This window comes from Rattus norvegicus, chromosome 3 (assembly GCF_021556685.1).
Source record: "Rattus norvegicus strain SHRSP/BbbUtx chromosome 3, alternate assembly SHRSP_T2T, whole genome shotgun sequence".
NCBI lineage: Eukaryota > Metazoa > Chordata > Mammalia > Rodentia > Muridae > Rattus > Rattus norvegicus.
Window position 1 is genome coordinate 133,001,024 of NC_141536.1, and position 22,685 is coordinate 133,023,708.

A 22,685-nucleotide genomic window follows, 5' to 3' on the forward strand; every position below is an offset into this window, starting at 1 on the left:
AACAAGTTCTCCTGACTTTTAAATCCCTTGCAATTTCCAAAGTTCCCCATAACAAGGAAACCACTTCCTTTCTTCTGAAGCACACTCACTGTCAGGGAACCTCGTGCCCCACCCCCACCCCTGTTTATTGAGTTCCCTAAAACCAGAAGTTTTGGATCCCCCCACACACACCATCAGATTCTAAGACTTCAGTCATCTCCCTCTAATCCTTCCAAGTGTTTGAAAGAGTTAGTTTATACAAAACAAATATCTTGGTTGGGGATTTAGCTCAGTGGTAGAGTGCTTGCCTAGCAAGCGCAAGGCCCTGGGTTCAGTCCCCAGCTCCGGAAAAAAAAAAAACAATTATCTTATCCATAATGACTTACTGCAGGCTTGAGTCCCAAGATAGTGATATCCGCCCAGAAGCCTGCCTTCTATACAAATTGGGGTTGGAGAAGGGCTTACTACAATAACGGATATTTTAGCATTATTTCCGGATGATATAATGAACACCACCATACGTTCATGTATAGTTCTTTCACGTAAGATACGTCATTAAAAACAGATTTATTCTACTCTCATCCTTCTGGCTGGCAAGGAACCGTTCTTGTCTATTTCATAGATGAGTTGGAGGTGATGGGCCAAGGCATGAGGATGAGAAACCAAGTCACCCCTGACCCCACCGCTTGGGAGCCATACATGTGGCAACGGCATCTTGTCAGAAAGCTTCTTTTATTTGGAAGCTTGTGTGATGCGGCCAGGCGGGAGGACCGGACAAATGTTTATGTAGGTTGTATCCCAGAACTGATTTCTAGAGCTCTTAAACTGACCTCCAGGTTCACGCCCCTCCGCCTTGTGCCTTCGAGAAAGGGTTCCTGACTTGTCAAAGGGAGTCTGACACTGAAGGTCCATGATCTAAGAAGAAAGGTTGGGTCAGGGGTGACCTTTGACCCACTACTGCTGAGTGTCAGTGGCCTCTCAATGCAGCCAGATAAGCCCTTGCCCCTGCCCAACTCTGTGCTCCGAACTCCAAAACAAAAACAGAAAGGTGGTTGTGCAAGGGAGTATTTACCATGCATGGAGCGTGTGCCGAGAATGAGTCAGGGAGACCGCCCTCGGCCTCCTGGCTGTTTAAAGCTGGGTCTGGCTGTCAGACAACCCCCTCACAGCTGGTTTGGATAAGCTGCACAGTAGTCTGAGAGGGTGGAGACAGGCCTGCATATGCTGTGTTAGATGCCCTTCCTTCCCGACACACTCAGGAAGCTTCGGCCACCTTCTGGAATCTCTCTCTTTTGTGTTCCAGCCTTTTCCCTGGAAGGCTCGGGAATCAGCTTTGCAGATTTATTCCGGCTCATTGCTTTCTACTGCATCAGCAGGTAAGGATTTGAACATCTCAGGACTTGAAGGACCTGCTCGTTGTGTGATAAGATCTGGACATTTGTCTGGAGAAGGCCGGTCACCTGTGAGATATCAGGGAAGGATTTGCCGTGTAAGATGTTCACCCCATTCCAGTATCGAGCTGAAGATGGAGACAGTTGCCTGGCCCTCCAGATGCAAATTCTCATTAATATGGTTCTTTCTTCGACCTGGTCCCATCATTGGCTCCTGATGGCTAGACCCATTCACCAGGAAGCATACCTACACATACCCACATACAGGTATACTCACCTGTATAAACACATACATCCATAAGAACATGGTGGGGGTGGGGGGAACCAGTACATAAACCTGTAACTTGTCAAGGTCCCCGATAGTGTTTTTGAAAACTCCAGGGGGACAGAGCCCACTGTCAAATACAGATTCTTTAAACCAACCCATAAATCCTGCACAGTTCTTCAGGCCACCTGGGTGTTCACACCCTCTCCAGGGCTGAAAGGATGGGAGTTGTAAGTTTCTATTCTTAATTCTTTTCTTTATAAAAAATAACAGCTTTTTAAAGTCAGCCTACTTGTGCCTGAGGCTGTAGCTGAGAGGTAAAGCATTTGTTTACAAAGCATGAGGCACTGGCTTTGATTCCTAGTAATGCTGAAGAACAAAACAAAAAACAGCCAGATGAAGCCTATGTTCTCGAAATGATTAAACAAAGAAACTCCTGCTGCCTGCAGAAGTTGGCCTTGCCTGCTTCCCTTCCTCCCTCTTTTCTTTCCTTCCTTCTTTCCTTCCTTCCTCCCTCCCTTCCTTCCTTTCCAATTTTTATTTTATCTTATGCATATGATGTTTGCCTAAAATGCTTGTCTTTGCACTACACTCACACCCGGTGCCCACAGAGGTCAGAGGAGAGCGTCAGATCTACAGTTATAGATGGTTGTGAGCCACCACACGGGTGCTGGGAATAGAACCCAGGTCCTCTGCAAAAGCAGTTAAGTGTTTTCTTAATGGTTGAGCCAGGTTCTTCATCCTGGTTCTTGCCTGTTTTAACCCAGGCAGAGCCCAGCCTGTCTTCCTTCGCTTTCCTGTTAGCTCACTGCAGTGACTACAGGGAAATACCACTTCAGAGCCTCTAACTCAGAGCTGTCCCACTGAGACTGGAGGTGCAGTTAATTTTGGCCCAGTTTATTTTAATTTAAAGATGAGATTGGTTGGCACCCATCACCCTGTTGATTTTCTCTGCCTGGCATAACAGCTATGCTCTCGGGCTGAAGCTGCCCAAGTGAATGGCTTAAGGAAGAGGAGGCATCTCCAGAGGGAGACCGTTAGCCCTGCTCACAGCAGGGAAAAAAAAATGAAGGCAGCTCCCAGGATGGGCAGTGCTTTCTTGGTGAGCTCTCCCAAAGGGATGCTCCAGGGTAGGCTCACAGTCCCTGGGGTACAGTCCCTGGAGTCTTTGTGCTTCACTTCTGAACATCTAAGGTACGACCGCTCATAGCACACCTTTTTCAGAGAGAACGAAGACATTGCCTAGCTGAATACAAACAACTACATCACTTCTCTCTCTTTGGCATTTTAAATTTCGGCTCAATCTGTATTTAATGCACAAATACAATAACCCAAACGCAGGGCGAAGTGTGTTGCAGTTGCAGTGTTGGGTATCACGCAAACCACAAAGTGGAGCTGCTTTGGACAAATATGAAGCTTCGGGGGCAAAGTTTAGAACAGAGTATGATTTTTTTTAATGTAATTATATACTGACCATGCAGAATGATATTAAAATTATATAAAAACAAACAAACAAAACTCTTAAGAAACAAGTGTGAGGTACTATCTCAGACAGTTAAATTCTCTAGCTTCCATAAGCGCTGCAAAACTAAAGCCAATAGCACCCCGATGATATGACGATTCTAATTCCCATCTCTAAAAGGTTTAAAAGAAACGCGTTGGCAAAGGCGTAACCCCAGTAGCACCCACCTCTTCCTTCAGCCACCCTCACCCCAGGAGACCACACCCCATCTGGTCTAAAGCCACCCAGGTTAGAGAGGATGTTGGTGCTGACATGTCAGTCAGAGGTGAAGTTGGCTGTCAACTCTCCTTCCAACTTTGCCTTCTGGTAATTGGACTATTGTTGGGGAAAGAGCCTTACACCCACAAATACTTGGCAGCCACGGAGAGAAGATCTCATCTCTGTCCTCTACACTCAGAAGCAGGCCAGAGTACCTGCTAGAGTAGCCAGGCAGGCTGGTGATTAAAAGTCATGATGAAGGCCGCTGGCAAATTACTAAGGACAGTACACACTTGAGGTGCTTACAGAAGATCCCAGCGTCAACATCTGTAAGTAAAGGGGCCTGAAAGTCACCTTCCTTCAGCTTTCATTGTCCCCTCTAATGCTCCTTACTGGCATGCTTGTCCTCAGTGCTTGACAGGACCCAGTCTTACCAACATATTTCTGAAGTTTCCTACCTGGTTGCTTATAGAGAATTTATCATAGAGACTATGGTGGGTTTCCACACTGAACGTGCCCAGTGTGCATGGACAAAAGAGTCCACAATTAGTGGGCAACCAACTTTCAGTGTTGGATCAGCTCAGTGGAAAGCACAGTTGAGTGCCATTGATCAGATGCTGGGGCACTGACGACACAGTATAGAGAAACAACTGCCTTTCACATTTCACTTGTGCCCCAGAATCAATTGTAACTCTGTTAAAAGGCAATATCAAAAAGCATCTGGGCTGTGCCACGTTGTGCATGTCCAGCAAGCCCCCCAGGGGATGCTCATACTTCTGCTGGGCTGGGACCATACTTTTAATATTGAAATAGCAACTGGAGTCTTGTATATTTGTGCCAGGCACAACAGGCACATTATCCCTTGCCCTCCTGGCAGCCTTGTGAATTAGAACTGTGGGAGTGAGATGCTTGCTTACCATCACATAATCAAAACCCAGCAGCTATGAGGGCTGTAGAAATTGCTAGGGTGGAGCGGTGGTAAGAGCACTGGCTGGTCTTCTAGAGGACTGGTATTTGATTCTTGACTCACAGCTGTCACTCCAGTCCTGGGGGATCCAACATACCTTTCTGGCCTCCAAGAGCACCAGGCATACATATGGCATGCAGGCAAAACACTCACACGTGTAAAGAAAAGAAGCAAATCTAAAAAAAAATAAAACTAGCAGATATAGGATGAACCTATAATCCCAGCACTCAAGAAGCTAAAGCAGGGGGGCTGGAGAGATGGCTCAGTGGTTAAGAGCACTGACTGCTCTTCCAGAGGTCCTGAGTTCAAATCCCAGCAACCACATGGTGGCCTACAACCATCTGTAATGGGATCTGATGCCCTCTTCTGGTGTCTGAAGTCAGCATCAATGTACTGACATACATGAAATAAATAAATAAATCTTAGAAGAAGAAGAAGAAGAAGAAGAAGAAGAAGAAGAAGAAGAAGAAGAAGAAGAAGAAGAAGAAGAAGAAGAAGAAGAAGAAGAAGAAGAAGAAGAAGAAGAAGAAGAAGAAAGAAGAAGCAGCAGCAGCTAAAGCAGGAAGGTTGAGAATTCCAGGCCAGCCTGGGTTATATCACACACACATACACTCTCAAGTGTGAACACACACACACACACACACACACACACACAGAATTTGAATCTTCTTTCACATTTCCTTACTCTATTCTGCCAACTACAAGTGCCTGAGTTTCAACATACCTGGTTCCAGTCCCTGCTTTGCTCCCACAGGTTCTATGGAGTGCCTCAAGGGCTACCCCAGTCAGTGTGTTGAATGATCCCGATAATCATTGAATGAGGAATGACATAGCTTCTTCCCAGCATGGTCACTAGGCCCCACAGGTGTTCAAATGCTTGGCGCATCGCGGCAGTAGCTGCTGGATAATATTAGTCTCTCTTTCTTTAGAAACAAAACATACAGAGCGAAGATAAAATAAACTAGATTGTGCATGTACTGAAACTCTTGAGAGAATGTTCTGTATGTAAGATATTGGCTCTATTTTGTTACGTACAAACTTTAGCATCAGGGCTCCTTTGTTTTTTAAATGAGTTGGAGATAAGAAAGGTGTGTGTGTGTGTGTGTGTGTGTGTGTGTGTGTGTGTGTGTGTGTGTGTGGTGTCATGCATGTGTGTCATGTGTGTGTTAAGATCCTGGGTACTCCAGTGTAATGTGACTCATGTACAACATCTAATTGTCTAAATAAGTCAAGACCTACAACTGTCTATTAACAAATGCCAGGTATAGCTTCTTGTCCTATGTCATTAAGAAAGCCCAAGCCAGTCAGATGATGTTTAGACTCCAGGTAGCATGCTGAGCTAGGTAAAAGCTTAAAATCAACATAGGTTGGTTTTGTTACATGTTACTTTTCTCCAAATTGCATAAAGAAAGTAGATTTGAATGGACTAAGTGAGGTTTTTCAAACATGTGTTTGCGATATACTTTCGTGTTAAAAAATTCTAGTTCTCATTCGTCTCCACTTAAGATTAGAGTCAGGGTCACTGACCCTGCCCGGGCACTGAGGAAGCTGTTCACAATCTCAGGTCAGGTGTAAAGGCCTCGTGGAGGCAGGAGTCGACCAGGGCTGGACACCCTCAGGAGAAGCAGCCTCCTGACACCGTAGGAGAGTGTGGTAGAGTTTGGATGACACCATCGGGTCAGAAACCCATGCTTTGTTATTTTCATGGACTCTGCAGCTTTGTAATGGACTGTCAACAGCTTTAAGGGTTCCAAGATTTTCCAGCCGCCCAGATTTGATCTAGTTCATTCCACAGTGTTGCCTAATCTTACCATAATCAATAGGATGATTTGGTATATGATTTTCTTCAACAGAAACTTTCAAGGCATTTTTTTTTTGATGACAAAATAAGAGGCAGAAGCTTCCATTTCTATCCCTCACTAAATCCATGCCTGCCACAGTGGCCTGCTTGCTGCTGTTCTCCTTGTGCCAGCCCCTCCCCATCCCGGGCCCTGTTCACCTACTGTTCCCACTCCTTGGGATTGTCTTCTCTATGTGATTTACTCACCGGATACGTCTTTTTCTATTTGTCTGTGTGTATAGTATGTATGCACTTTGCACGTGTGTGGGTGTATGTGAGCAGGATGCACATTCATATATGTGCTTGTGCATGTCATGAATCATCCTCAATGGCACATATACCTTACTCACTGAGGCAGGGTCTCTCAGCCAAAGCCAGAGCTCAGCAATATGTCTGTTCTGACTAGCCAGCTAGAAGTTCCTTACCTCTGCCTTATGAGACTGGGATTACAGGGGTCACCTACCCATCTGACATAGACATAGGTTCCAAACTCCTGAGGCAAGTGCTTTAACTACTCATTTCCTGAGCCCCTGAACTAACTAACTAACTAACTCTCTCTCTCTCTCTCTCTCTCTCTCTCTCTCTCTCTCCCTCTGTGTGTGTGTGTGTGTATGTGTAAAATATATATGACATGTATATTATATATAATCTGAATAACTGTTTAGGAATCTTGGCCTAAGCCCCAATTGCTTTAAAATACTCTTTTTTCTTTATTGGCTTAATTTATTTTTTAATGGGGGGGGGTTGCCGGTGCCACAGTGTGCATGTGGATGGCAGAGAACAACTCTTGGACTCAGTTCTCTCCATTCGCCTTTCCATGGCTTCCTCAGATCAAGCTCAGGTGGCCACATTGGCATAGCAACCACGTTTATTCACGGGGATATCTCACTGGCTGGCCCTTTTATTTATTTATTTATTTATTTATTTATTTATTTATTTATTTATTTATTTATTTGAGGCAGGCTGTTCTGGAATTTGCTGCATGGCAAATTCCAGCTGGCCTGGAACTCCTGCTTAAGCCTCCCTGTCATATACAGAGCTGCAAGTGTGCCTCCTAACACCTGGCTTCAAATGCTCTATTCCCCCTCACATATGTTTTCCCATGGTTTGTGGCCCTTCCCATAAATTCTATACATAGCTTGCTTGTTTATCCTGGTAGTGTTCATTGGCGTGGTTCCCTATTCTGGCAGGGACTCGTGTTTTCTTCCTGACCCAGGGCAATGTCTGTGTCTCCTAGCTGATAATAAACATTTGTGGCATGAAGGAGTGAATAATTATTTTTTTCTAAGTCCAACACCACTACAATAAATAAATAAATAATACCTTTTGTTCAGGTCACCATTGTTTTTGAATATGACATTCTCCTGGGCAGGGGCTTATGCTGACCCCTGAGCCAACCTTATGAGTCCTAAGAGCTTGGTTTTCAGCCTTTCATGGAAATGGATGGTCCGTGCGTTTGCTCCTGAAGACTTCATGCTCTGACCTGGCAGGCCCCTGATGGTGGCTTGGCGCTTTCCTATGAGGCTCGTTGCTCTCTGGGTCCCCTCTGCATGTGGCACATCAGCACATGGTGCCATCCTCTCTGATGGCTGTTGACACGAGGCACCTGACACTTGCCTTCAAAGGTTGAGCCAAGGGCAAGTGGCATTCAGGACCTGGGAGCCCCACCCAGATCTCCTGGATCTAAGCATGCAATATACCGAGATCCCCCCAGGGTCCCATGTGTAGAAGGTTAGAGTACATCCGCTGTAAGACACAGTAGAGACTTCCGTTTCCAGCACACAGAGGTCACGAGTGTGATCTCCAGTTGGAATGTGGCAGTGAAACTGCAGTCGAGGGGGCCAGCAGATACTTTCTGAGAGCCTGCTGCCTGTAAGGTAGTGGGGATTAATGATTGAATTCCTGTCTAGAGACTAAGAGTTCAACATTAAAATCGGCATCTGGCCAAATGGGACCCCATGCATTAGAGGAGTGATGGATCTACCAGCACGATCATTCTGATATTGAACTCTATACACCTAATGCTACCCAGCAGGTAGACTTGATCGTTGGCACTGATTCAACCAAGCAGCCGTGTGTCTCTGTCTGTCCCACGGTGGGATAATTCAGATGAGAGTCGGCAAAAGGGAGAAGGTCTGGTTGGATGTGGTATGGTGTCAACTTGAGATGTTTTCACCAGTTTAAGATGAAACATTTCCAGAGCGAAAAAGGATTGTAAGAGAGAGTCACCAGCCATGCAATTACAAACGTTCTCTCTCTCTTGCTTTTAACAGGGATGTTCTGCCATTCACCTTGAAGCTGCCTTATGCCATTTCAACAGCCAAGACGGAGTCTCAACTTGAAGAACTAGCCCAGCTGGGACTAAGTAAGTGGGTGCCCATGAATGGGTCTGTCTTGAAATGAATCCCAGTGGGGTTGCTTGTGGCCCTATTGCTACAATCAAAAACACTGGCAAAATGAAGCTCTTGGAACAATGAGGTGCCTGAGTCACGCTTTCTGCGATTCATTACCCCAATGTCAGTCCAACTCTCAAATACTGGAGCTAAGTGTGCCTGGGTTAACCCCTACTCTCCTCCCATCAAACGAATAAGGCTCCCCAGAAGTAAAGACTCCAGCATAAGCATGGATGACCTGCCAGAGTCTTCTCTTTCTGGGTAAAGGTGGACTAACAGAAAGAGAGGTCCAGTATGGTACATCTCACGTTCACCTGCATCGCTTTTATCTGCAGTGGCACATGGACACCTGTGCCACTCTGGTCCCGTGAGGAGGGTAAGGATGGAGACCTCTTAATGACAGCTGTCTCACTTCCTCTCTTTATTAGCTCCTACCATGCTGCTGTGGGCCATGTTCTTCCTGCCAAAGGTCCTTACCATGGCTACTGGGACTTACTTTCGAAGTCTGCCTCTGCCAATGTCCCCTCCACTCCGACACACACACACACACACACACACACACACACACACACCACAATTCTACCAGACTATGGCTGACAATGGACCAATACATACAGTTCACCTGGGTTTGACTTGATCCTGGTGCTCTGGCAAAAATCAGTCAGTATGGGTTTAACTTTAGTTAAAATAATTTCCTCTTAGATGGAAAGGGAATTCTTTTAAGGTTTTAGGACTTTGGTTTTTGGATAGGTTGACAATCAGACTATGGTGTTTGAATGATGTCTAGATAACTCTCTCTCTCTCTCTCTCTCTCTCTCTCTCTCTCTCTCTCTCTCTCTCTCTCTCTCTCTCTCTGCATCCCCATCCCACCCCCTGTAGGGATGAGACCCTTGAATGCAGTTTTCCTCTTTGTTGGGTTTTAATGCTGAATGCCTAAAACCTCAAGTAGATTGTGTAATATCCCCCAGCCCAGCTGCTGGTCCTACCTCATAAAGGGGAACTTGGAGGCCGGATGGATTCCTTGGCTAGCAGCCGCCACTTGGAGGGCACCCGGGAGAAGTTGATTGGAAAGGGTGGCTGACTGGGACTTTGAAAAGCAAGCTGGGTAGTTCTGTGCCCTATATGAGCTTATCCTGGACCCATTCCAGTTTTCTTTGTCCTTCTTACCTGTGTGAAGGGCTGGGCTGGAGCTATCTGTTGGCTCAGCTAGCCTTTCTCAAAGGCTTTGAAGGTGAGAGGCCCGGGGGAGTTGCTCTATGAACCCATAGCTGTCTTTCTGCCCTTTCCAGTGAGGGAGCGCAGTGAGAGGGGGGAGGGGTGGAGGATCAAAGGAAAAAAAGCAGACCCCAAGTTAAGACTCTGTTGCCCTAAAAAGAGAGAGAGAGAGAGAGAGAGAGAGAGAGAGAGAGAGAGAGAGTGTGTGTGTGTGTGTGTGTGTGTGTGTGTGAAGGAATGTCCCAAGAGCACTATATTTACATTCTTGTCTTCCCTGATAATGACTTTCAGATTTTTGGAGCTCCTCGGCAGACAACAAACCCCCAAACTCCCCACCTCCCCATAGGCCTCTTTCCTCAGCCGGCATCTGCCCTGCCTCCTTGCGTCAGCTCTGCCTTATAAATGGAGTGCATTCTATAAAAACCAGGACGCCTTCAGAGTTGGAGTGCAGCCAGACCAACGGAGCCTTGTGTTTTATTAATCCTCTTTTCTTGAAAGTGCACAGCCAGGACCTCAGCACAGGCCCAAAGCGGCCGAGCACAAGGACTCCCAACGCGAATGGCACCGAGAGACCTCGGTCCCCGCCACCCAGGCCCCCGCCACCCGCTATTAATAGTCTGCACACAAGCCCTGGGCTATCCAGGACTGAACCCCAGACGAGCATGCCAGAAACAGTCCACCATAGCAAACATGGGAACGTAGCTCTGCTTGGAACAAAACCAACTCCCATCCCTCCACCCCGGCTGAAGAAGCAGGCTTCTTTTTTGGAAGCGGAAAGCAGCGCCAAGACCTTGACCGCCTGCCGGCCCGGCCGGAGCCCGCCGGAGCCTGAGCTGGAGCTGGAGGTGGAGATGGGCACAGCTGGGCACGCAGGTGGAGCCCCGCCTAGGGACGCCCCCGGGGATTGCACAAGGGCGCCGCCGCCCGACTCTGAATCACAGCCACCACCGTGCCATGGAGCCAGGCAGAGGCTGAGCGACATGAGCCTTTCCACTTCCTCCTCGGACTCGCTGGAGTTCGACCGGAGCATGCCCCTGTATGGGTACGAGGCCGACACCACCAGCAGCCTGGAGGACTACGAAGGGGAGAGTGACCAGGAGACGATGGCACCTCCCATCAAGTCCAAAAAGAAGAGGAACAGTTCTTTTGTGCTGCCCAAACTGGTCAAGTCCCAGTTGCGAAAGATGAGCGGGGTGTTCAGCTCCTTCATGACCCCTGAGAAGCGCATGGTCCGCAGGATCGCCGAGCTGTCCCGGGACAAATGCACCTATTTCGGGTGTCTGGTGCAGGACTACGTGAGCTTCCTGAAGGAGAACAAGGAATGCCATGTGTCCAGCACCGATATGCTGCAGACTATCCGGCAGTTTATGACCCAGGTCAAGAACTATTTGTCTCAGAGCTCTGAACTGGACCCCCCTATCGAGTCACTGATCCCAGAAGACCAAATTGGTAAGTGCCCTCCTACCCACTTCAAACGTAAGATCTGCTGTGACCCTTGTCAGCTGGTGTGCCCTGTTAGTTGTTTGGGATGAAGTTTACTCTGGAGTTCCAAATGACACACTCTCCTACCTCCTTAGAATGGAAAGAGCTCTCTTTTAAGGCAGATGCTACACATCTAGCTTCAAATGGTTTAGAACTGCAGAAGGATTCTACCCAGGGGTGGGGTTTGTCCTACTTTGGAAGGTCCCAGTTGCTGCCTGCTCTTGCTCTCTCCATGTGAAACATCTGTTGAGCATTTTCTGAGCGTGCGTCCCTCTGTAACCTGCGTGCTTATTGACAATATTTTTGATGTCTTTTGAGAGGCTGTGAGTGCCTTTGTTTTGTAGTATATGTAAGGAATATGAAGACTAGGGGTGAGGTGGGGGGAGCACACCCCTAGCCCAGAGAGAACAACACAGACCAACCATCGGGACGCTGGGATCCTGTCCAGCCTCAAGTAGAGCCTCCCGATGGCTTTCACCCTACAGAGTAGTATTGGGCAGTGTGGAAAGAGACAAGGAATAGGAAAGAGAAGTTTATTTGGTGTACCTTTAAAGTAAGTGACATAATTTGGAGATCACATGAAAGGCATTCTCTCCAAAGTCAAGGGGAAATGCTTTCTTTGTAACCTCACAGTGGGATGAATTGTTACTTTGGTAAGCAACTTGCCAAGGCAAATTTGAATTTGGCAAGCAGTCCTTTTTTTTTTTTCCAGGGCTAGAGTATCCAGGGGTTTTGTTGGTGGTGTTGATGATGTTGTTGTTTTCTTTTAATTTCAGACATCGACTCTTAAAAGGTTAATTTCAGAGACTCCATTCAGTGGGCAGCAACAGCCAAGAGTTTACAAACATTTCCATGGTTTAGCTAAACCCAGATTTCTTCTTTCTGATTGGGTGTGTTTGTTGAAAATAGTAAACAGTGTGTGGTGGAGTCTCTCTCTCTCTCTCTCTCTCTCTCTCTCTCTCTCTCTCTCTCTCTCTCTCTCACTCTGAATTTGAACAGCTCTTTGATTTGGTCACAAAAGACTCAAAGCCTTGTTTGTTTTCTTGTGGGGCTCTGACCTAGCCCATTTGGGCGTGGCTAGAGGAGCTGGGGTGCTCCAGAGAAAGTGGCTGAAAGGAATGTGTCTTTTTGATACGCCTAAGAATGGAAAGCACTTCAGGAGACCTCTGCAGAAGGCAGAATATCCACACAAGTGGCCTCCTTCCCCTGCAGCCCTAGAGTCTCCTGAAGACCCTCTCCAGCACCATATTCACAGGGACCCCCTACCTGAATGAGAGGCTTTCTCCCAGAGCTGGAGGAAGCCAGGAGGCTGTTGGCAGGACTGAGCTACAGGCAGACAGCACCAGTTAGCCAACAGAGCAGGGTCTTCTTGGTGAACAGGTAGGCAGCCTGGGCTTCCCTGCTGAGGCATGTACCAATACAATAAGGTCTTGAGAAGGCAGCTGTCAGTTAAGTTCAGATATTCTGTGTGTGTGTGTGTGTGTGTGTGTGTGTGCGTGCATGCGTGCGTGCGTGCATGTGTGAGAGAGAGAGAGACAGGCAGAGAGAGAGAGAGACAGAGAGAGAGAGACAGAGAGAGAGAGACAGAGAGAGAGAGACAGAGAGAGAGAGACAGAGAGAGAGAGACAGAGAGAGGGAGAGAAAGAGAATGCTTATAGTTCAAAAGCTCAATCATTCCAAAATCATCCTGAAAATTACTTTAAAACTGAAGTCCCTAATAAGAAAGGAAGCCCACATCTGTAGAGCCTTCCTTTACAAGCCACGCAGATAGTATGGCAGCCCACACCAGCTAGTAGCTTGGCAAGTTCAGAGCTTGCACTGCTATGAAGCTCTGTACTTAGTGGCCCAGATCAGCCTCGAACCCTCAGTTCTCCAGCCTCAGCTCCCAGGCCCCTGCAGTGCCAGCCTACTGCTTGTGTGTGTCTTGTTGGGGGAGTCATGACAGTTTGCTGGCCCTATGCTGTGGCTACAACCTGTTTAAAAAGTATCACACGTTGTTGTGCTTTTCTACTGGTTTTGCTTTTTATTTGCCGTTTGGTTGTTTGGTTTTGTTTGTTTGAGTCAGAAGTCTAGCTGTATTGCTTAGCCTGGCCACACCGTCTAAAGTCCAGCAATCCTGCTTAACTTTAGGACTAGCTGGGACTAGTGGTGTACTGCCGTACCCAGCCTGGTCTGGCGTGTTTTTTATTTTCTTAACATTTGCCTGAAGGCAGACAGTTTTTCCTGTTGCTTCACGAATGAGAACCATAGTGTTTTGAAAGGACGTTGAAAAGCGCCAGACTTCAGAAAGTGAGGAGAAGGCTAGTGTAGCAGAGGTCGGCCTGAGAACTGCACCGAGAGGAAGAAGTAATCCTAGTTATTAGAAAGCCAGTCCGTCCCCTTCTATGTGGAAGTGACTAAATTGGGACTCTGATAAGAACTTTGAGTTAACCTGACATTTCCCTATATTGATGGGCTGGGTGGTTTCCTACGGACTTGTTAGCACAGTGACACTTTTGAAGCTCAGAATCAAGCATTGGTAGATTTCTGCATATGTTGTTCATCATTTTCAAGTTCTGAAAGAAGCCAGGCTGTGTAGAGCTATGTAATGGCAGAGTCTAGGCCTGAGCCTGTAAGGGAGTGGTATGCAGCCCAGGTCTTCTGATCTCTGGTGTGTGTGTGGGGGGGGGGGGGCTCGTGTGTGTGTGTGTGTGTGTGTGTGTGTGTGTGTGTGTGTGGGCTCGTGTGTGTGTGGGGGGGGTGTTCACTCCCACATTTCACTTCTGGAAGGAATACTGGAATCTTCACTGGGAGCTATCTGCAGAATCCCAAGCCTGAAATTTGTTCTGAACAGGTGTCTGTGAGTGCTGGGAAAGTTTTTCAAGAATGTCATTTGGGTCTCTCTGCTGTGAAAGGACTTCATCCCGTCTCCCTTTCTCATAACTTCTGGGGAACCAAATATAGGAGACAGGAATTCTAATTTAATCCCAGACTTTCAGCGTTCATTCCAAAGCCAAAGAAGTGGGAAGAGGCATTTCATGGGTTAGCTCCTGTAGAATTAGAGCTGTCATTCACAGATAACAAGGACATCATGAATTCTGTAAGGATCTCCTCTGTGTAAGTGGGTGGTGCTGATACTGCCTTTCAAGGACAGTTCTTTAGGAGTTGAGATGGACCGGAGGAGAGGTCTCACCCTCTCTCACTTTGCTCAGGTCCTACCGATCTCCTTTCGAGTGCTTTCTCCTCAAGTGTCAGTTTTATGCAGTGAGTCAGTATCAAAATAAAAAGGTGCTAATATCTATGGGCCATGTCCTAAAATGGGGAATTTTCATTCTATTGAGACTGTCCCAAATCCCTGCCCTTTAGAGGGTCCTGAATATATATAGTTGCCCGGCATCTACTTGGTGAGTCTGTTGAACAATGAGGTTAATGAGGGTGTGATGTGGGCCGATTTCCATGTGACCCTCTATCCCTTCATTCCAAGCCCACCAATGGGCTTCCTTCTGGACAGCTGTCAATCACTCTCCCACCCCCCACCACAGGTGAGAGAGGGAAGAGCAGGCCAGTGTTTTAACAAGAACAGGACACACTTCAAGGCTTTACCCAAAGCCCTGCATCCAGTCCTTAACTGGCAGAGGGAGTTAGGCTCATAACTGCTACCCATGGTATGAAGGACCACCATGGATGAGTGTGACCGTACCCCAGTAGTCATTCCTTGTTAGTAGTCTTGCCTTGGTCTCTGACAGCCAATGAGAGAGAATCCACATTTTCTTGCTTTTAAAAAAAAAATCTCTATTTGCCAAACTTGTAGCAATATTGGGTATTTTAATTTTAGTAAAACTGTTTTTCCCTTTTGACTTGATGTCAGCCTTGGGGACTCCTCCTGTCTGTAAGTTTCATTTCAAGAAAGGCAAAATTTGTCTAACACTGAAAATGTTAGTTGCCCTCCGAGTTTCTATTTCACAGAAAATGTTCACCACAGAATGACTAATTCTGGCAAAACATCCAACTCTCCACGTCCCTAACAATTAGTAGTGGAAAACAAGACTATATCATGTTTCCTTTAATTGCTATAAACAGAAACATGCTTTTTTCAAAGAGTGTTTTAGTTCTTTGAAGAAGCATCCTTAAACTCGATTCCCACATTTGTCGAAGAGCACATTAATTTGTGTATTCAAGGGTGGTTTTGTTTTTGTTTTTTAGTCTTTGTTGTTGTTTGTGGGTTTCCTTGGAGAAACGCTACTGAGATGTGGTAGAGCACTGCAGAATGAACAACGCATAAGAAACAAACGTTGAGAGCCTAGTCCAGGGGCGCATGCCTACAGCCCCAGCTAGTCAAGAGGGTGAAGCAGGAGTTACTTTAGCCCAAGGGTCAGTGCTGATCTGCAACCTAGTGAGAAACCCCACCTCTAAAAAGGGGAGGTCACAAGTCATTTGTCTGGGTTAAGCTACCACTGCTACTTTGGTTCAGATTCTGATAAAGGTTTTTGGTTTGGTTTTGTATCCGTTTGGGGTTGTTGTTTGGAGTGAAGCCATTAAGTTTTGTTTTTAATGTGTTTGTTTTGTTTTATATAGGGGTTCCATTTTTGCTTTGGCTTTTTTTGGCGAGGGGCGGGGGAGAGGCTCCATTGGCTTGGAATTTGCTATGTAGACCAGTAGACCAGGCTGGAAATCACTAGGTAGACCAGGTTCGCTTCAAAATTGTGGCTATTTTTAATGAGTGTCCAAGTCAGGCGCACGTTCCAATGTCTGATGTAATTTCGTAAATTCACAGTGTGATTTAAGACCTTAAATTATTTGCTTTTTAAAAAGCCATTCTGAGTCATGTGGGCAGAGAGATACTAGTGCCAAACTGAGATTAAAATCTTGTATCTTCTGACGGTTAATCTAGTACTTGTGACTCTGTCACCTGAAAGGATCAAGTGTCTAAGAGTTAAGAATTAGTGCAGTAACGGGAGAAAGAGTGGCTACTTCTAGAATTTGAAAAGAATGCCTATATTATTAATGAACATTAATTTAAGTGCTAAATAATGTTTATACCTCAGTCTTGAGGATTGAATTTAGAGCCTGGCACACAGTAGGCAAGCACAAGCCCTCATTTTTCTTTTTATTTTGAGACTCTGTAGCCAAGAATGGCCCTGACTTGTGATCCTCTTGTCTCAGCCTCCCAAGTAGCTGGGATTCCACACAGGCATGCACCACCCAGTCCAGCTTCATTCTCTCTTGACAATATCAAAATTGGGTCATTTTAACAGCCATACGAAGGCTCACCACCCTGTAGCTGAGGAGCTCTGAGTCTGAGTCACCCATTCCATGATATTCCACCCAAGGGGCCTCTAACTCTGCCATTCCCAAAGCCCCTACTCAGAGGTTCAAAGTGCAGATCGCATTACAGAGCAAGGCGAGTCCATGCTAGACTGTTTGCTGTGCTAGACAATTCTGTTTCTTGGGCAAGAAACCCGAGGGAAAAAGAGGAGTTTGTGTCAGAACTGAAGAGTATGAGTCAGGGGCCGTAAGTTGCCACCCTGATTGACTAGAAGAATTACAGTTTGCTTTCCCACTATACTACTCACAAAAAGAATAATTCCAATTGGCCATGTCAGCAGAGTGAGTAGGGCACAGGCTGAGGCTTTAGTGGTCTGCGGGGCTGACCTCCAGCTCAGCTTCACAAGCTCAGCGTCTGAGCAGAGGACAGGCTCACTTCCCCTTCTTCCTGCCTTGGTTTTTACTGAACTTTTACTGGAAGACACTGAAATCAGCCCTAGAGATCCCTTATGTAAGAAGCTACTTGAATCAAGCCCATGTTTTCATGGCGGTCTTCACTGAAACTTACCAGATAGGCAAAACTTAGTGAGAGGCTTGGAAAAGCGACTAAGTGCATGCACTACTCCTTCAGTGAATTCAAGTTCAGTTCCCAGAACTCATCTTGAGTGGTCTACCACCTCCTGTAAGGGATCCGATGCCCTCTGCTGGCCTCATGGGGTACATGTGCATATACCCATACACAGATACACATGCATACACATAATTAAAAATATAGAATGTAAGTGAATCACAATGCCAGCGCTTGCTGTCTGTGTATTGATAACTTCTTTGCTGGGCTGCTATAAAGCATTATTGTTGATGATCTGAAGTGCATGTGAGCAACATGCCTATAGCAACCGTGTGTTCCAAGACACCCGAGCAGAGCTGCAAGGCACACTGTCCCACCCCTGGCAATGATGCCATCGCCAGTAGGTATCAGGTGATCTTCCAGAGTAAGGAAACACATCATCTTCATGTCGGTACCCAAAGGAAGGATTTCCTTTTAATGCTTGGGATATATGTTACCCAGAAAATCTGTGCTGAGTCAGTTCCAGTGATGTCCTCCCAAGTGAGATCTTCAGAAGAGTTTCTGTCAAGGAGAAAAATCTAACTCTCCCAATGTCTTGGCAGCAGCCACAAATACACTGAGGAGTGAGGGGAGGCAACAAGAGAGGTGGGCGAATGGAAAGTACCATTGGAATCCACGCTGAGAAAAACTAGAGCAGGCCCAGGAGGAGCTTTCGAGAAGGTACAGAAGCACAGAGAGAGGTCCTGTCAGGTCCTAGAGTGGACAGAATGGAGTAGGCACAGCAGTGTAATCTGGGCTTCTCCAGTCACCCAACCTAAGCCTGCACTAATGATGGGTTGACCCCGCCCTTTGGCCCACACTCAGTGGAAGGCTTGGGTATCCTCCTAGCCCTTGCCCGGTGCCGTGTTTCCTCATCCAAAGTAGGTCTGGGATTCCTTTTTCCTTACTGCTTCCCCTGCTGGGATGGATACGTGGCCACCGAAGATCTCCAACTCTCTGTGCTTTCCAAGCTGTTAGATGGGAACAGAATGAGGCTGCGATGAAATACTAGATGAACAGAAGCACAGAAAAGCTAGGAAGCCTCAGATCCTTGGGTTTTTTTTGTTGTTGTTGTTGTTTTTGTTTTTTTTTTTGTTGTTGTTGTTGTTTTGTTTTTTTGGGTTTTTTTTGGCAGAGGGAAGGAACTGACAGGCATGAGTACCTGAGCAAGGGAAGGTGGTAACCAGGAAAACACAGGGCTCCTAAGTTAACCACAAACCTAAAACGCAAAACAAAAACTCTGACCCAAATCCGCAGACCTGGAGTCTCTTCAGAGGCGTCGCCTGTTCCAAGGGAAGCAGTGAGTTTAGCATCCTTAGTAGGTATCTGACGCACAGTGGGTACTCACGGCATGGGACTTCACCAAGTCCTCTCAGCAGTTCCGTTGTGAAGCTGGGGGAAGCCCTATAACAGACAAGAGAACTGAGCCGGGGAAGGCCATCCTCCCTCAAGGTCACACATGTAAAAAGTGGACGTCTGTACTTTATGCCTAAGTCAGGCAACCTCGGTAAACAGCCTTCTGCTTCACTTGGCTACACACTCTGCTGAGAGAGACTTCTCTGCTGAAAGGCAGGAGTGCAGGCTGTGTCACTGGAAAAGCTGAGGCTGGACCACTGGATTGGAAGTCTCTGGCTGCTGATCACCCACATGTGCACGGTCTGGTCACCTGCTTGCTGCCCTTTCTTTCCATAGAACAAGGTGTGATGACAGTTGCTGCCAGTGATGTCCAGTGGCCAGCACCCAAGACATTTGGCTTCAGACTTTCTCATCCCACTGCCCTGTTTTTCCCGGTTGGTGGGGAAGGCTGAGAAATGAACACCCACTCTATTCTAGGTGCAGCTGCTAGGAGCACTTCCAAGGCACACTCAGTACAGTATCTCAGAATCCCCAGCTGGCCTGGCTGCCCTCAGTTGTTACAGAAAGCCCCACAAGTGCTCAAACCACATAAGCCTTCACTCAGGCTCCAATCTTCTCTATAACAGTCCCACCAAAGCAATGTGTGTTAGTGCATGAGAAAAAGACATGTCGACTTACTGTCAACGTCTTGCACAGTAGAACGCCCATGGTGCATTTCTCCACATCCTGGGAAAGGAGTAGCATACTTTATGCCTCATCTTCCCCTTCCTTGGACAGTCATCTAGCTTCTAATCTTCGGGCCCTACCTGAGAATGACCTAGTTCTTGCTAACAGCGAGAGTTCATGGGTAATCTTAAAACAGGAACGACACAAACAAGTGCCAGTTGTATGTTAGAACTGTAAATATTTAAAATTCAACAACCCAACTTTTCTACAAAAGCACCTCACATATAGCTATCAAGCATTAGTTCCTAGTTCTGACACTTTTGTCACTGTTAAATAACCAGAATTCAAGGGTGAGCCAGGAAGCCATATAAACCAATCTCCTATTGTCTTTGTTAAGTAGCTTTCTCGGTATTTCTATTATGAGAAAAGGCTTTAAGGGTTATAGACTAACCCTGCTTCTGCTCTCATTCTCTCTGCTTCCTGGTCAGCCCAGATAATAAGCAAGTAGACACTAAACTCCCACTGACAGAGACTGAACCACCTCATTCACCATGGTGGACTGTGTACCCTCAAACTGTGAACCAAAGTAAACCCTTCTTCTGTTGATTTTTTCAGTCAGGTATTCTGTTACTGTGGGTAGAGAAATAACTAAGACAAGGACTCCCAACCATGTTATTTGTTGAGACTTTGGTTATTGTTAGAGTCTCTTGAAGGATATCAATCACCATTTTGTATCATTTAAATAGTCACCAGCTCAGTCAGGCTCAGACTAATGGTTCATGTATGACATTGCATGAACCATTCTGAACATTCTGAAGAGAGTCTGAATAGTAACTATCCAGTAAAAAAGTAAAGTCAGTTGGTCATGGCCATTTAAGGTGGAGCTGGACTGGCTCCTTGGTGTAATGGCCTCCAATACTCTTTCTAAGACAGGTTTCATTGGATTTCACCCTTTCTTCGGGGGTTCTTATGGCTGTCTGGGTAAGCAGTGGGTAAACAGAAAGCTTACAATCAAAGCTAGTGTGTTTTAGAAACAGATGGTGATTTTTCTGCTGTCTCTACCCTTTGAATATATCCTGTAGCTCAGATAGACAGAAAAGGGAAAGACTCTCTCTCCTCTTATTGCTTGTTTTGAAACACAAGTCTCATGGAGCCCAGGTTGACCATTAGATTGCTACATACCTGAGGCTAGCCTTGAACTTCTGATCCCCATGCTGCCTTCTCCCAAGTGTCCTGTCTCTGTTTCTTCATAGAAGAGTGAATCAATTGTTGCCTAGAGGCCAACACATGGAGTATTGTAGTACCACTTACTACACTGATACAGTGAGGCCAGGAGAACCAACATAGTCTTTGCCACTTCCCACTTCGGATAGTCTGCAGGACCAGTTGATAAGACCCCTGTTTTCACAAACCTTGCTTCCAGTTTGAGTCCTTCAGAGGGTACAACTAATATATGGTCTCTAAAATCCAAAATATTACAGTTCAAACAGTTCTTTAGCTTGTTAGTCTTTTCATGAAGTTTTTTCTGAAAACTCTCTGTAGACCAGGATGACTTCAAAGTCACAAAGAATAACCGGTTTTTGCTCCCAAGTGTTGGGATTGTAAAGGCATGTACCACCAAGCCCAGCTGTTCTAGTGTCTTATTACCAGAAACGTAGGGAGAAAATGATCATCAAAGAGTGGTTGGCTATTCTTTCTTCATTAATGGATATTTGTTCTCTCCTGTTATATGTGCCTTCTGTTGATGGAGTACAGCTGCAGCCATCTTACCATCAAGAACCCTTGAAGCAGGGTTGGGGATTTGGCTCAGTGGTAGAGCGCTTAAGCACAAGGTCCTGGGTTCGGTCCCCAGCTCCAAACAGGTGTTCTGGGTTGCAATCCTGGTTCTCCCTCTTGCTTGCTGGCAACATGGATCTCTTCCTCTGTGAAGTGATTATATCTCAGGCCTCGTGCAGAGCTGTTCTTTACTAGGAATGATTTGAGGTTCTCATGTTGGAATTAAAGCACCCAGAGATGACGCAAAACAGTAGAAAGGAACAAGTTGGTAATCTACAAGAGCTGTGAGCACAGCCGTGGTTTTTGTGTTTGGCTTTTGTCTGGGTTAGGCCTTATTCTGAGAGGTCTTATGTTCCTCAAATGATTTTGCTCTCTTGCCTAAGAGCAGAAACTTTGGTTTCTTGCTGGAGAGAAGCAGTGGGGTCACTCAGTGGGTTGCTGGTCCTTCCTTTTATTTCAAATCCTCCTCACACTCTTATTAAGGGTTTGGGAGAGGTGGACAGTAAGAGCACAGTCCTGAAAAGAAAGTCTTAGTTTTAAAGCATGGTCTTTAAAAAGAACGAGTGAACAAACAAATAAAAATAACATTAGAGAAATGCCTAATACTGTCATTGGCCATCAAATATGTTTGAAGCCGCCGTGTTTGGCAAAAGAGTTTGTTCACAGGCTTGCTAAATACGAGGAGATGGAAAGTCCCAAATCTCAAATCCACTTTCTCGAGGAGAAAAAGGGTGTGTGGGTGCTTACAGATAGGGTGTCCTAAGGTGTGGAGAGAGGTGTTTACAGACAAGGAAAATGAAGCAGTTGGCCACCTGCACAGAAAACAGCAGCTTGGAATGGAATATTTGACCCTTTGTAGCAAATAGCCACCCATCAAACACCTGGCATTCCTAGGCAGTGAGTCACTGGTTTCAACTGGTTTGAGCTAGACGTATTTCGGGGAAATTCCTAGACAAATTCAGATTCCTGAAAACAAGGTCAATAGTGGCACCACAGTGAGTGACCAGACTTCGGTCATATTATCCATGGTGAAGCTAGTAGAGACTTATTTCTTTACTGCATAGCTGGGTGACTTCTTTTAAAATATATTATTATTGTTATTATTGATTCTTTAAGAATTTCCTTCAAGTCAAGATCTACCCTTTCTTCCCCACCCACCCCTAATCTGTCATCGTCGTCGTCGTCTTCTTCTTCTCCTCCTCCTCCTCCTCTTCCTCCTCCTCCTCTTCCTCCTCCCCCTTCTCCTCCTCCCCCTTCTCCTCCTCCTCCTCATCCTCCCCCTTCTCCTCCTCCTCTTCTTCCTTCTTCTCCTCCTCCCCCTCTTCCTCCTCCTCCTCTTCTTCTTCCTCTCCTCCTCCTCCTCTTCCTCCCCACCTTCTCCTTTTCTTTTTTAAAAGAAGACACTATCTCTAGGCAGATGTCCCGGTCCTCTAGCTCTTACAAACTTTTCACTTTAAGGAAATGGTCTACTCCTCGCAAATTCCCAGAGCCACACTACAACCAAGGCCAGCACTGGTCCCTGGCCACATGGATAAATGGAAGAGGGAGCCTGGTCAGCTTGCTGGGATGAACCCTCCATTGTCCTCACCACAAAGAACAGCCCAGAGCCATTTGGAGATAGTCTGTATAATACTCAGGCACAGAGGTGGCCGGGCTCATTCTGAAGTTACACATTGCTCTGAAGTAAAAACTCCATGCTGGTCTTCAGTTGTTTTCTGTCTATATGTGTATTTGGATACATAAAGCACAGTAGTCTTAAGCATTGAATCTCATATATGGACACT

At 46.3% G+C, this 22,685-nt stretch overlaps 1 protein-coding gene across 18 annotated transcripts in view; it reads left to right on the plus strand.

Annotated features, from left to right (window-relative positions):
• Rin2 (Ras and Rab interactor 2) overlaps positions 1–22,685 on the plus strand; it is a 216,724-nt gene that overhangs the window by 179,048 nt on the left and 14,991 nt on the right. For all 18 annotated transcript variants that reach the window (XM_087652224.1, XM_087652231.1, XM_087652227.1 and 15 more), the window contains 3 exon segments: positions 1,283–1,355; positions 8,436–8,527; positions 10,062–11,219. In XM_087652224.1, coding sequence (XP_087508350.1) covers positions 1,283–1,355; positions 8,436–8,527; positions 10,062–11,219 — 1,323 coding nt within the window.